The sequence below is a fragment of the Columba livia genome, chromosome 6 (genome assembly GCF_036013475.1).
Source record: "Columba livia isolate bColLiv1 breed racing homer chromosome 6, bColLiv1.pat.W.v2, whole genome shotgun sequence".
In the NCBI taxonomy this organism is placed as follows: domain Eukaryota; kingdom Metazoa; phylum Chordata; class Aves; order Columbiformes; family Columbidae; genus Columba; species Columba livia.
Genome location: NC_088607.1, coordinates 17,372,240 through 17,386,861, shown reverse-complemented (window position 1 = coordinate 17,386,861; position 14,622 = coordinate 17,372,240). Strand labels below are relative to the sequence as shown.

At 42.9% G+C, this 14,622-nt stretch overlaps 1 protein-coding gene across 6 annotated transcripts in view; it reads right to left on the bottom strand.

The window, feature by feature from the left end:
* Nucleotides 1-8,075, bottom strand: part of EXOC6 (exocyst complex component 6) — a 93,991-nt gene extending 85,916 nt beyond the window's left edge. For 2 of the 6 annotated variants that reach the window (XM_065067271.1, XM_065067272.1), the window contains exon 1: nucleotides 5,547-6,099. In XM_065067271.1, coding sequence (XP_064923343.1) covers nucleotides 5,547-5,932 — 386 coding nt within the window. In that variant the 5' untranslated portion in view covers nucleotides 5,933-6,099. Of the gene's footprint in view, nucleotides 1-5,546; nucleotides 6,100-7,782 lie in introns of those variants that run through there. The other 4 variants (XM_065067273.1, XM_065067274.1, XM_065067275.1 and 1 more) reach the window with 3 other exon arrangements.
* Nucleotides 8,076-14,622: the final 6,547 nt, after the last annotated feature.

Sequence of the window (14,622 nt, the reverse complement as noted above, 5' to 3'; positions counted from 1 at the left end):
AGCCATCTTACGTTTGCTCTATATTTAAAAAAGACTAAGCTATAGGAAAAATGCGCATTGTTGGCTCATAATCCAAAACCAAAATAATAAAACACAGAAAAATGCCTTTAGACAATCACACCTGACAAGCAAGACCACAGGACAAAAATGAGGGCAACCACATCTTGTCATTGGATAACCACAACACAAATCCCAGCAGCCCATCAGCAAGTGCTCAGAAAAAATATCTCTCAGTCTGTGACTGTGTTAATGCTGTAGCACCTTCCCACATCCAGAGAAGTCATTCATACTGCCTGTGCTACTGCTTACTGACTATTCTGCTAAAGATACAGAATCACATAACTGGATCACGCCTACTAGTAATAATAGCATATACTTTTGGTAAAACAAGTTACAGTGAGGCATCACAGCATCCTGTCATACTCCAAAGAGTATTTTAGCCACTTTGTTCACTTGGCTTTGGAGACACTCCCTCAACGGATACAGGAATATCTCCAAAATACAAATTATGGCCCCCTGCCAGAGCAAAGCACCTGTAGCTGTAAAGCATACCAGAACTCACTAAGAGCAGCAAAATTAAGACTCTCATTCCATATTTCTACCTCTGAATTTTCTTAGAACCTCTTGATCAGGAAAGAACAACACAGTCTTGCTTGAAACACTATCGCTACCTTCACTTCCTTAATTTATTCCCCTAATGATGCCTTACTGAAGGGTGTTTTTACCTTCTGCTTTCCTGCAACACGAGGACAGAAGTTCAGGATGAACAGTTGTCAATCGCTTCTAATACTTCACCCATACTAATTTATGAGGCTCACAACAAATCTACATCCTACCACCAGACTCTGTTAAACCTAAATGAGAAAAAAGCAGTACCACGCTGAAGTGATTTTGCTTTGCAGCTGCGTGGCTCCGTGCTGCTTTTACCAGAGCAATGCAAGTCCTCGGTCAGTGGAAGGACACCGCAGCACACTGCAGCATGACAGAAACGCGGGAACCTAACAGCTCTTGTCAGTGTGATTCCCGCAGCCAGAGACAACGTGCCAGTGAGATGCCTTCACAGGATGCCTTCTAGTAACTCTCATGGCCAGCACAACTTACAGTAACCTAGAAGATGCTCAAACATCTACAAGGCAACAGCTTGGTGATGACAGATTTCAGCAGCAGTGGAACAGAGAGGTTGCCTGAAAGCATTTTTACACTAACTTTCGAGGAGCTCTTTCTGAGCTGCAGTTGTGGGTCAAAGCCACAGGGTACATCCCACTTACAGATACACTAAGAGACGCAGCACCTCCTTAGCAGCTTCACCTTAGCTACAAAATTGCCATCATCAATTTCCTCACAATTTAAAAATTTTATTTTACTTTTGTATGAGTTGCTTAGTCAACTGACTGTGGGCACAGAGGTATCCTCTGACAGGCTGTGCATGGGGATCACAGAACAATGGAGACTCAGTGATGCGAAGCTCATGAGATGAAGTGTTCAGAAAAAGCCTGCCGTATGCTTACACAATACATTGCCAGGCTAGAGTTTAAGAGTTAATTCATTTATTTTTTTTAAAAAAAAGGCTTTGAAGTATTACACATTACAACAAGCTCAAAGAGCCTCATATGCATAGCATATCAGGACACTAGCAGAACATCCTCTACTCTCTGGGGCTCCAGTTTGACCTATTTCAACCAACATAAAACTAACTAACCAGCAGCTAAGGTCAATTATTTTCTTCTAAATATTATTTATCTTATTAATTACCCTGGCACATCCAATAGAGTATTCAAGAAGTGTAAAGACACTCTTAAAATTAGACTACTGAAATTTTGTTAATATTTATTTATATGTAGCTCAGTAAGGGCCTGCAAGGCTTTTGTTACAAACTTTTTAATACGTTTATCTTGATCTTGGAGAGGGATATAGGAACTGCCTTTATTTCTTTTTGTGTTTTTCCTTTTCCTTTATAAAGATTAGAAATGCGCTGACAACTCTCCCTAGTTTTGCATAGCCCAACACTATGAATATGACATGAATTATAAGATATTAACACATTATATAAAAAGGTGAGAGTGACGAGCCTCTAACAGGTGTTGTCATTAATCTCATTTAGTTAGCCATTAAAGCTAGAAAGATGTTGATAAAAGCTTCACAGTCTGCTGAAAAAAAAAAATTAATCCTGGCCTGCTATATATACAGTCTGCCTATTTAATGAAAGGAATGTTATACAGTCAATTTAAGTCTCATTTATAATGATTCAGTGTGTGTCACTAAATTTAGAGATGCAAGTTAAATACCAGCAACTTTAAATGAATAAAATAATCAATTTACATTAAAAAAAAAAAAAAATCAAGTACAATACAAATTAACTTAATCAAATCCAATCTCTTCAATTTATATTTCTTGAGATGCAGATCAATCTGTAGGAGCTAACTTACTCTCCAAAATAGTGAACAGAACCAATTGTACTAACTGCACCACAACTCCTCCTAGAAAGGACCTGTGTTTCAGATACACTGGTGCATCTCAGTACTAGAAAATCACCTGTGGGCCAGTCTGTGTGTTGTTCCTTATCTGTAAATTACACGCAAAAACACTGTGTATCTATATACATTATTATTTTTTATATCATTAGCACAAGTGCTGCCAAACCAGCAAACAAGACACTGAAGAAAAACAAGAGCAGAAATGTGTTTGCATACAATCTATGTACAGCCTAAAAAAAAATATACATCCTTTGTGAAGCATGGATGCATTAGGAAGATATTAAGATCTTGATATGAACAGTTAAGGATAAGTCAGATCTTGCATATCCTACGATCTTCAGCATTTAGTGTTACCTCATGCTACTTATCCAAACCACTCACCTCAAGCCCCTTGTTTTGTTCTGCTATTTAAGTGTGTCAGTACTGTGTTGCATGTCATGATGCTATAGATATTCTCCCAGCACTACACACCATGGATTGCAAAAATATTCAATTTAATGTAATTAACATAATTTTAGTCATCATATGAGACAACCAGCGTCAATAGCTTCCACAACTGGAAACTGATGGATTGCTTTATGTTATAGCCTTATGCAACTATACATAGAATCGCTCAACTAATTTCTTTGATTTATATTGTTTAGCAAGTAAAACCTAGATCATGTGCAGAAAATAATGCTCCATTTTATGTTCACACTTTTGTTCATTGAAACAGATTTTGAAATTAGATGTGGGATTTCAGACTTTTCAGTTTCACACAGCAATTCACAAATTTTACCAGGCACAGCTGAAGAGATGGATCAGTTTTGATTTTAAACACTGCTGTTCTTAGCAGTATATTTCTGTGATGTTGGATACACATCTTTCAAAACACTCAGCCAGATGTAATAATTCTTTAGCCTCATTGTTTTTATTTTTAAATGAACACTAGAGGTTAAATTAGCCCAACACGCACTTCTTTTCTAAAAATTCTGAAAGTCAGCAATACAAATCTCCCCTTCTGAAAAGTCACTAAGATAACAAAATAGATAAGATAGATGAGATGCAAATAGAAAAAGGAACATGCAAAGAAATTAAGAAATGTTAATATTTATAGAAACTTTGACACATTTCAAATGTTTAATATGTACAAGAGATTCCTATTGTTCCTTGTCCATTTTACATCCCACCCCCATCCACATTTGTGGTTCTCAAACAGGCCTTCTTCCACTGTGCAGCTGGATTCTCTGTATGCCCTTTACGTAGGTTCCTCTGATACAAGCTCTATACTGGAGATTTTAGTTAAACTGCAATTAGATTTAACATTTAGTTGCCCAGTTTTTTGTTTTGGCATGTTTTTTGCAGACGTCAGCTCCAACCTGCTTGGGCTTGTTATCTGAAACATGGCTAAACTGCCTCCAGGGACAACTCAAATCTGAAAGCATCTCAGCTACTTTCTCTCGACCTGAGCTCCCAAACTCTCACAGGTGAAGCTCTTTTTGTGGTGCTCAGCTTTGACACCTCCACAGTGTCCCCTCAGTACTGAGCGGTACATTTAAGGAAGAGTAAGGGGAGATCAGAGCGCAGCTTGCTACAAGCTGGCCCCTAATACCAGGGGAACTCCACAAGCAGCCCCTGTGCGATGTCTGAGCCACCCACCATTTGGGCTCTTTGAGGCCTCAATAGCCCCAGACTCACAAAAATGCCCATTCTGTCACCTGCCCACACAGTCCTCAGAGCTCGAGGTCCCATTGCAGCCATACACAGCCAACCACAAAATCACTTGCCGCAAATTTGATGCAAAGTGACCCATCGCACCTGCAACTTCTTCCATCAGTTCTTGGCACCAGGTTCCCCATCCGCGGTAGCCACGTTCGCCCTTCCCCGGCCCTGCGCACGCTCTCTCCAGCAGGCACCATCCTCTTGCCACCCTGCCACATGCTGCCACACAAACTGCCTTTTCCAGTTCCCTGCACACAGGCTCTCGGTATCTTCCCCAGGAGATAACGTGCAAATTCACAGTTCTCTCTTCCCAGTTTGGCTAGTGTTTGTGCTTCTTCACAGCTTTCAGACATCTCTGATCAGGGAAGCACCAGCACAGCTCCAGGATTCAGACCATCTTTCCCCTACATCTCCTCCATACCCAAATCCACTCCCTCCAGGCCCTGCCCTTCTCTCCCCAGCTCTGACTGAAGGGCCATGAGACATTTCCCTCTAACAGGAAAGATTAAGCAAAACCTTTTCTTCAACACGCAGGCTACGCCATTAGGCAGCATGTGGAACTGGAGGAAAAAAAGCATTGAAGTCATGGCGTTTCAGAAATGCTTTGAACGCTGTCGCATCTCCAGAAGGCACCTGGCCGGGGCCGTGAGATGTCGGGCTGTACCAGGAAAGGTCGCGTACAGAGGAGCCCTGCAGTTTTACTGCTGCAAACACCACCCACAACACGGCTTCGGTCCCGACCTCAGCACAGACGCGGGAGTACCGCCCACCCCAAGGCGATGACCCATGTCCAAGCGCGGGACAGGAGCCCTCCCTGCCCGGGCGACGGAGAGGCCGACACCGGGTCACGGCCGGCACGACGCCGCTGCCCCGTCCCGGCTCCGCCGCGCCCACCGCCGCCGGAAGCCGGGCAGCGCCCCTCGTCCCTGGCAGACAATGACAGAGGGAGGCCAGCCCGGGGGCGGGGGCACGGCCGCAGCCTCTGCTCGACCCCCTTCCCTGTCAGCGCAGCCGGCCGGGCATGACAGCCGCCCGGGCCGCGCCGGCCCCGAGCCCTGTTCGCACCGCACGGCGGCCGCCCCTTCTCCCTCTTGCCACCCCGCGGGCGGCCGGGGCGCGACGCCCCCGCAGGGCCTGGGGCGGGTGGCAGCGGTCGGGCCTCACCGGGGCGCCCCAGGTGCTGCGCATCCCTCCCGGACCCGGAGCGGCCCCTCCCGCCGGAGGCGCTGCGGGCGGCCCCGCTGTGTCTCTGGGGAGAAGCTGTCAGAAAACGCGGCTGGGCCGGGCCGCGGCTCCCCGGAGGGGCGGGCAGGCCTGGCGAGGCAGGGGACCCTCTCCCGCCGTCGGCGCCGCGGCCTCCGCCGCCCTCACCTCAGGGTGGGTCCCACGCAGGCCGTGTCCGTGCTCTCGATCTCCTGGAGGATCCGATCATGCTCGGGGAGACTCTCCGCCATCTTGGATGGGAGGGACCAGGCGGCCGTGCCGCTGCGGGAGGCGCCGGGGAGGGACCGAGGGCGGAGGCGGCCGCAAAGCCGGGCGGGGGGCCGCGGGAGCCGCCGAGGATGGTTTTCCTGCACGGAGGGGCGGCCGGTGGCCCGGGCAGGGGTGAGGAGGGAGAGCAAGGGGCGGGAGAGGAGGAGCAGGTCGCGCCGGGCCGCGCCCGCCCGGTTCGCCCCAGCTCGCCGGTACCCCGCGGCCCTTGCCAGTGGAAGGGCTGTGCCGAGGGAGCTCGGCGAAAACCCCCGACCCCTGGGCATCACCGGCCGCTCGTCTCCGGTGGAGACCCGGGGCAGCTGCCCTCCTCTGGCGCCACCTGGTCTGCCCCGCTCAGCGCCCTGTGACAGAAAGGGGACACCCGAAGTCCGACCGTTCTCCCGGCTGTGCGACGGACGGACCAGCTGTCCCCGCAGCACCACGCTGCGGAGGCGCCTTGGACGCTTATAAGTTCAGACCCAGCCTTTTCCTCTGGGATAGTTCTGGTTTGTTTCTTGGGATGTTGGGTTTGGGTGGGGGGCTGTTTGGCTTTAGTTTTCTTTTTTTAAATTTGTTTTGGTTTTGACTGCTCACGTACCCACCGGCCGCGCTGGTCCCAGCGGGAGGCGGTGGGGGGTGCAGGGGGCGCTGCCACCGGCAGCTCTGCGGGGGTTTCTGCGTTCAAAGCCGCTCACCGACTTGTTTCCTTCTTTTCTTTAGGCGATAGAAATGTAGCGGTCGGGGTAAATATAAAATAATCGAAAAGCGCACGTTTCTGTGCACTGGCTTGATGTGTTCTGCTAGAAACTGGCACATTGTTTCCTAGTGTACCTGTGCAGCAAAGCTTCAGATTCCAATGGATGAGTATCCCATTCTCTATTTAAATTATACATAGTTTAGTTTGTGGCCAAAGATGAGCTAGTCCTTGGGTTTTGCATGCTCAGGAGACAGGCTACACGTGCTTTCTGGGCAAAGTAATCTGCGCACAAGTGGAAAGCCAACTTAAAGAAATAGGCCTGAAGTGTAAAACTTCAGGGCGACGTGTGGCTGCTTTTCCAATGAGGAACCGAGAGGAATTTACAACTGAATGCATCAAAGTCTAGACACCAGCCAGCTACAATTGTGTTTGGCACCCTTCCAGTTACTGTAATCAAACTCATCATCTCTCCTACCCTGGTGCAACTACACCTGGGCACTACTTAATAAATGGCATCAAAACCCTGCACGTCTTGTCTATGCTTGTGGCTTTATCATACTCAGTGTTGATTCTGATTTATTGATGACACCTACTGAATCAACGAGGACTATTCCAAATGTAGACAAGTGCCTACAAAGTGCATGCTTTCGCTGCAGTAGTATTTCCTACAAGAACTCTCTCAAATGCAGCAACAATCTTCCCATGTTCCTTTTCTTTTTTTCCTTCTCCCGTCACGTTACTGAAGTATTAGATTGACACATACATATTCCAGGGTAAATTAAATTTTCTTTCTTTAGCCTGATAGTCACTGCAACCTGACGCCTACAGTTCCAGGCAGGCTATTTTTAAAACTCTTCTACAGATACTGATAATAGACATATAACATAATATTTTATATATTACTTTTTTAATGGGGGTTACTATAGAGAGGAATTTTTTTTTCAGTTGCACATTTACCATTAAACAGTTCCCATAAGCTGCAAATGACAAAAAATATTAAAATCTTCATATATTTAGGAATATCCACAGCAAAACCTTAACTAGTTGTGTCTTTAGTGATTAAAAAAAAAGTTGCATTTATTAAAAATCTAAGCAAGAACAACTCTTTAAAAATGTAGCTGTTAACAGCAAACTAAACACACTGCTACACAAAAGAGCAAATTTCCCCATGTTTTCATGTTTAAGAGTAATCTTTTTCTTCACAAAGAATCTGCACCCAGCTTTTAGTTTTGTCCTACTGAAAAGAAAGAGCTGAGTAGGTGACCTTGGTTTGTATGTTTCATTTAGGGCAAATCACACTGAAATTAAATGCAACTTTCCTGCAGATCTCAGGGTCAGAAAAACCAAGTTTCTAATATATTAGGCTGACTGAAATAACAGCAATAGAATAGAACAAAACCATCATGAACAACGTAATATTATCTAAAAGATGCATACCTTAGAGTGGTTCCAAGAGGCAGCTCGAAGGACTGGATCTCAGCAAAGACATTTTCATATATCTGATCTTTGTTTTCTTCTAGATACAATTCTGACAGATTTGACTTGCTTTTCCTAGCCATAGATTAGCATAAAACTAGTCTAACTTTAGGAGAGGACTTTTATTCTGATTATTATCATTGACCAAGTGGCTCTGTAGTCAGCAAAACCAGGCGTGAAAAAACAGATCCTGCTCTAACCTCGTGACTCCTGAGGGACTTTGTGTCCAAGAATGGTGCACAGCTGCTGTTTTCCTGTCTCTGCTGGTAACGTTTGCCTCGGATGCACTACCCAGGCCTGCACAGTCTTTCTTGTGTGTGCGTCCAATTTATTTATCTTAACAAGAAATTTACTTGCAAAAATATTTTACATCCTTGCAATAGCTCACCAGTAATAAATATAAAGCTTGAAATTTAGTCAGTTTGAAAACACAATTTTAAAGTCATTTCAGACATTAGACATCAATGCTCAAATTCTCTGTTAACTTTTATGAGATAAGAAAAAAAAAAATGTATTTTTTCCTCTTCCTGTATAAAAAGCCTGCACACAAGAAATTAGCTGGATTTATGGAGCAGATTTACAGACCTTGTAAAACAGACTGGAAAAGCAGAGAAACTTTTATGCTCTTGTCTTTTTCTGTTTCAACATTAGTTGCTGCTTATAATAATAGAGTGCATAAAATGCTCTGGGATAACTGTGGCTTTTATAAGAGTGTGCAATAGCCAAAACTATTACTAATTCATTACCTGCATAGAAGAAAAAGAGACTGGATAAACTCCCACAAATGTTGGGAGCAGTGCTGCTGTCAAGTCATTGCCATGATGATGGCAAAGAAAATACTTTGCACAAATGCCACAAATTAATTTCAGGCAGTCATTTCAAACACAAGACTATACTTCTAGATCTTTCAATGTAAACAACTTTTTAGAAGCCTAATTAAATGTTATGTAACATAGTCAATTTTGTTATGTTTGGTTATTTTTGTTATTTCAAAGGTTTTAATAAAAATCTGGCTCTTAGCTCAGTACCGCTCCTGACAAAATTGATGGGAGTCTTGGTACATGTGGTGCAATCAACAGTTAAATGCAGGAAAACAGAAATTACTGCTTTCTGACTAGGGCAATATATTGTTTATTCACTTTCCCATGCCCAGCAGGAACAACGGGGCAAGTTCAGGACAGCAGCAGTGGGTAAGAGCTCTGAAGGCTACAATGAGTTACCCATGTACACATCGGTAACGTGTTCCCTTGAACAAATTGCTTTAATCACCTGTTTAGTTTTAAATCAAAATTGAGCAATTGCTCTGTCAGTGTAAATATCCAATACGTTTGCTGCTTTTACGTTCTAAGCAGAGTTGTGAGCCGTTTTTACACCTTTCGCAAGAAATGAGAGCCTGTGATTGACCCATCCAGCCACTGGATGTCACACAAATGCAGATGAAAGGACATTGTAACTACTTGTTCTGACAGACACCAGATTCAGTATTAATGTATCAGTTATGAGGTGACACTATAAAAGTAAAACTGCAAAAATTATTACACTGCATGAACTGGAGCTTAAGCTGATTCACATGATAGAAGTACGTTTGCTACCACCATAGCAGAGCACAGGCAAACCAGGTAAATCGGAGGTGCCTTGGACATCCACACCAGCCATCGCATGCTGTGGTCTGCAGGAGAACCGCCATGCAGCGATGGGAGCATGGCACTTCATACAGAGTGCTTTTGTGAATGTTTTATGTGGTTTTAAGTGAGTTTGATACTTACAGAGGCTTTAGGTACAATTTCTTCTTCCTTCTTTCCCAAAAACTCAAGTAGAAGCTTGCCTTAGGAATAAATCAACCAAAATACACAGTACTCTGAATCCGTTGTGCAAATGTTGTTGTAGATACACAGCTTCCTGGAAATAAGTTTAATAACAAAGCTAAATCATGTAAAAATGAAGCAAACAAATACTAAGGTGAATGACCAAGAAATAGGCAGATGTTACATCTGCTTAGTGTGGAAGTGGGTGCTGAGGTACCTCAGTGCCCTCGGGTATACAGGGTTAGACCAAATTGCACCAGGCCCATCGGCCCGGCTCTGCAGTGTGGTTTGCACCAGCACCAAACCTGTGTAAGACCATGACATGTGGAAAAGATCTAATGCATAGCGGTGGATCTGTAGCAGACCCCAGATCCACAGGCAAAAGTCTATTAATACTTGCCAAAAGCTGTTTCTGCTGCCGGCAATCTCACTTCTTCCCTGTGCTGTCTGTCCAACCTGCACTCCCCACCGGCTGTTTCCATCTTCTGCTACTCTCCACCTCTTCCGTCATTCCGGTGCTGATTAGATGTGCCCAAGGTCTATGTCTTCCAGGCAGTGAGCTTCTCCTTTTTCCAGCCAAGTTCAGGGCCACTCTCAAAAGGCCTTAGAGAGCTGCCTTATCCACGGAAAGTAAGTTTATTTGCAAAAAGGCAAGAGGAGAAATTCAGCACTGTGACATGACAAGCTAATACACTGTTCTGCCAGCAGTTGATGAATTTATCTCTACATCACAACTACGCATAACGTTCTCAGATGCTGCAGCTAAATAGCCTATCAGCAATGACAGTGCTAAGTTTTTGTTGGTAGTGGCTTATTTGGTTTTGGCTTTTGTTTGTTTGTTGGGGGGGTGGGCGTGTGTTCTGTTTTGAATTTCTGGTGCTCCTCATGCTGAAAGGGAGAGAAGGAATTATTATTTCTGAGACATCATTCTTGTAGTAGTTGAAATTTAACCAGATAAAGAAGCCTGAGAAAGTATTCATCTGCTAGAAGTCCCTGACAGAAAAAGGGAAGATATTGTCTGTGCTTGTTACATTCTCACTATGTCTGAGGGAGGTATTTCATTACCTGGACAGACAGAAACCTCAAGGCCTGTGACCTGCCAAGACAGCTTTGAAAAAACATGCCCAAGCACCTAGTTCTTCATAAAGGTGTAAAAATGGTTCACAACTCTGTATAGAATACTGAAAGAAAATTGAGGCAAATATCAACAAGATTGTGAAACAGGATGCAGAGGCTTTTCTAGAGCAAAACCATTTTCAGCACATCCGTGCTCCCTTTCCTCCCTTAATTCCTACTCTTCTCCAACCCCAATGGGATACCAGAGGGCCAAGAACTGCTGGTTTAAATGTAGCTTGCCTGTATTAATGCTTTAAAAATACATTTTACCCACATGACAATTACAAAAAGGGTAGCATGTGCTGTAATATAGAGTCATCCCTACTAGGTAAGTAATTCCAGTGCAGATTAGTTTTTGTTTTAAATTACCAGTGCAAGATTAGCAGCAGCAGTTTGTTTAATTTTATTTCCCAGTTGGATTGGAATCCATTTTGAATGATTCATGGAAAAGAGGGAAAGGGGAAAATATCCAATCTCAAATGGAATTGCTATAGATAATTTTCACATGCAATGCCATCCATAATAAATGACTTCATTGGTCATTGCCCAGATATCTTCTCTTTACATCCCTCCACAAGGACAACAATGGCATTAGTCATTTCTCTGGCATCTCCTGCTCTCTCCATTCTTGGGCTCATCCCCAAACCTGGACCCTTGCAAACCAGCTCATTCTCCCCAGAACCTGCACCAGCTGCTCCCATTCCCCTGGTGTCTGCGTCTTTTCTGGTGGCCAGACCCATTTCTGCCTGCCTCTCTGATGAAGCATGGTGGCAACACCCCATCAAGTGATTCTTGGGAGGGACAGGCCGATAAGGAGCTGCTGGAACTACCACTGCCATCTTTTGCCTTGGTGCACATGTGCTTTAAGAAGTTTTATTTAATCTGTAACCCGAGCTTCCTGATTAACACTACCATTAGAAAATTTGTGAGTAGGAAGAAAGGAACTCTAACATGTTTCTTTTTCCTTTCTCTACCCCCCGAATACCTCTAGTTACCAACATGAGCATACGTATACCTCACCATTAACAGTATAGCTGCACCTAACTCAGCCTGGCCCGTGTGATGAGGACAACAATTATTTTTCTCAAACATACTGTTGAAAGTTTGAAATGAGAAGCTCAGACCAATCTAGTGCTCAATGCTACGCTGCCAGAAATCAGGCACCTTGTCCCAGCAAATATAGCAAGAGTAGCTATGCAGGAACAGATAATTTAGCATAACCTATGCAGTAATAACCTGTGTGCAATATAGGTTGGGCTAAGTGGAGTACTTGGAGAGTATTGGCTTAAGCTGGCAGCACCACACTGAAGACGGCAATCTTTTATCTATTAAAAGGGAATTCTGATACCTTTCTAGACTTCTTCGTTTGTTATATTAAAAAAGTATCATTAGAATTTTTCTTCTAAACCCATGAAATTGTGTATGAAATAGGAGTTTTAAAATAATTTTAATAAAAGGTATAGTGGTTACCTCCTTCTTATGCTCTGGTCTTTATAATCTACTACCTTTTCTGATTAAATACAAATTGGATACATCAATAAATTTGATATTAACCTGTATGATTCCCAGGCATTTGCTGCAAATCAGCATGTTTATCAATTGTCCCAGCTGCACTTCAATATGATAAGGATTTGCAGGACTAACTGTGCTTTAGGTTACTGAATATCAAATTGTTATTTCTATTTAAAAATACCATTTATTGTCGGGTATTACATACACACCATAAGCCAAGGGAAACGTGTCAGAAATTGTTTCAGTGCTCAAAGCACTACCATGACTAAAACTCTGACTTTTCTAGAACTGACTTGGTACTGTCTCTCTACAGTGCATTACTACTAAAACACCTTTTTAGCAAGCATCTGACAAAATGTGGTTTTTTAAGGTTGCTGACTTTCCTTATCACTCCATATTGCCAGTACATTACATATCAGCAGGGAAATTACTTTGTTTTTTCAGAGCATTTAAGTTGATTATGCTTCCTGAATTGTAGTAAAAAATCATTGCTTTTTGTTTTAATTACACTGGATTTAAGAGTTGGACAGCATGTATAACATTCTGCATCAAAAGACTGAGCAAATAATATTTTATTGCACATTAACACTTGTTATTTTTATAGTAAATTGCTCAAAACAACATACATGTCTCCCATTAGGAAGGCAGTGCATCACTAACTACTTTTGACATTTCATTGACATCTTACAAGTGCCTAAAAATATCAGAAGAGATCTTCAGCTGGTGCTGGTGTTATCTTTGTAAAAGTCAATAAAGCCATCGAGACTCCTGGCTGAACAGACACACTTCTGTCTGACAGCAGCAGGAATGAGAGGAGAATCACTCTCATCCTACGTGTTTGTATAAAGTTCAGTACCATTAAGGACCAAGTACTATTTCATTTTAATTGCAACATATAGGCCATGAAGTAATGCTCAGCTCCAGCTCTGGACACAGATTAAAAAGTAATTTAACAGTTCAGACTAAGTAAATACCTCTCCTATATTTTAACACAATGCTAGAATTTCAGATTTGAAGGAGACACTGCTTACTTACATTGGATAATAGCATATGAAGTAGCTTCTTTACTGTTCTTCAGAATTAAACACTGATGCATTAAAAAATTCCTCTCTGCTTACTAGTGTTTTGAAGGAACTGGTGTCAAATTAAAACTCTGAGTCAAGAGCCTGAGGGCTTCTCTCTCTTGTAGGCAGTGACAGGCTGTATTACAGATGCTGCTCTGGAGGACATAGCTTTTCTGGAACAGGAGAGGTTTTTTTCCCCCCACACTTAGAGCATCTTGCCTTAGCCACTGCGTTTATATTCATTGTGACCCAGGAGAACCTTCCTGAGAAAACCAGCTTCATTGGGTTATGCACAAGTCAGAAATCGAAATGACTTTTGAGGTTAGGATGGGTGTATGATGGACATCTGACCGGCCACGGACAAGTGCCCAGAGCTTGGTGAGTTGCTCTGCCAGCTGGATCACAGTGACTGACAGACACCGTGCCTGCTCTGAGCCTATCCTCACTGCAAACCAAAACACTTCCATTGAAACCACCATGAACAACTCACCCAGAAGTTTGATCATTTTTATCATGGCCTATATTTTTCAAATGCTTTGGGGAATAAATAAATCCTTTGTCTGAATACAAGCTTGGATCACTTTAGTTTACAATTAATTTAATCAAATGTCTCCGTAGGCATTTTCAATCTCTCAGGTTCTTATTTCAATTTAGTTAGAACTCCACCTAATTGACTTAAGTGAAATAACTCTGCCTTTAAAAAAAAAGAGTATTACCAGGTAGCTTTTCATACCAGTTCCCTGCAGGTCAGGCTTCTGCTGCATTCTCCACTCATGCTTCACTGAAGTTTGCAAGAAAGGATAATTAACATTAGCTTACCACAGTGTGATGGTTGGTATTTTAATTATGCTACTAGTCAGACCTAGCCAGAGGAAATCTTCAGAATTAATTTTGCTGAAAAACCCATGCCTAACTACTTAGTAGTGTTAACAATAAGAAAATGTAGAGGAAGTATCTTGACAGTCTCTTCTGCTTAGATAACCTGGGGTTTATAACTGGGAAAGATCAAAAACCAAAAACAACCAACATTGCCAAATAGTACTATACCTCAAGAGAAAATCTTTTTTCCAGTAAATGAATGCGGGAATTATTACTTACAGTATCACACCATACTAGCTGCTTTTTGGTAATATTTCCCAGTGATATTCAATTAACATAGCAGGTTATACCTTGTAAATCAACACTAATAGCTCTGAAAGGAACTGCTTGTTTTTGAGAACATTCCAGTCCACAAACACTTTTTCCAGTGAAAACTGAACAGTTACAATAAGACTCTGTTTTGGTAAGAAAATAGGAAATGATGC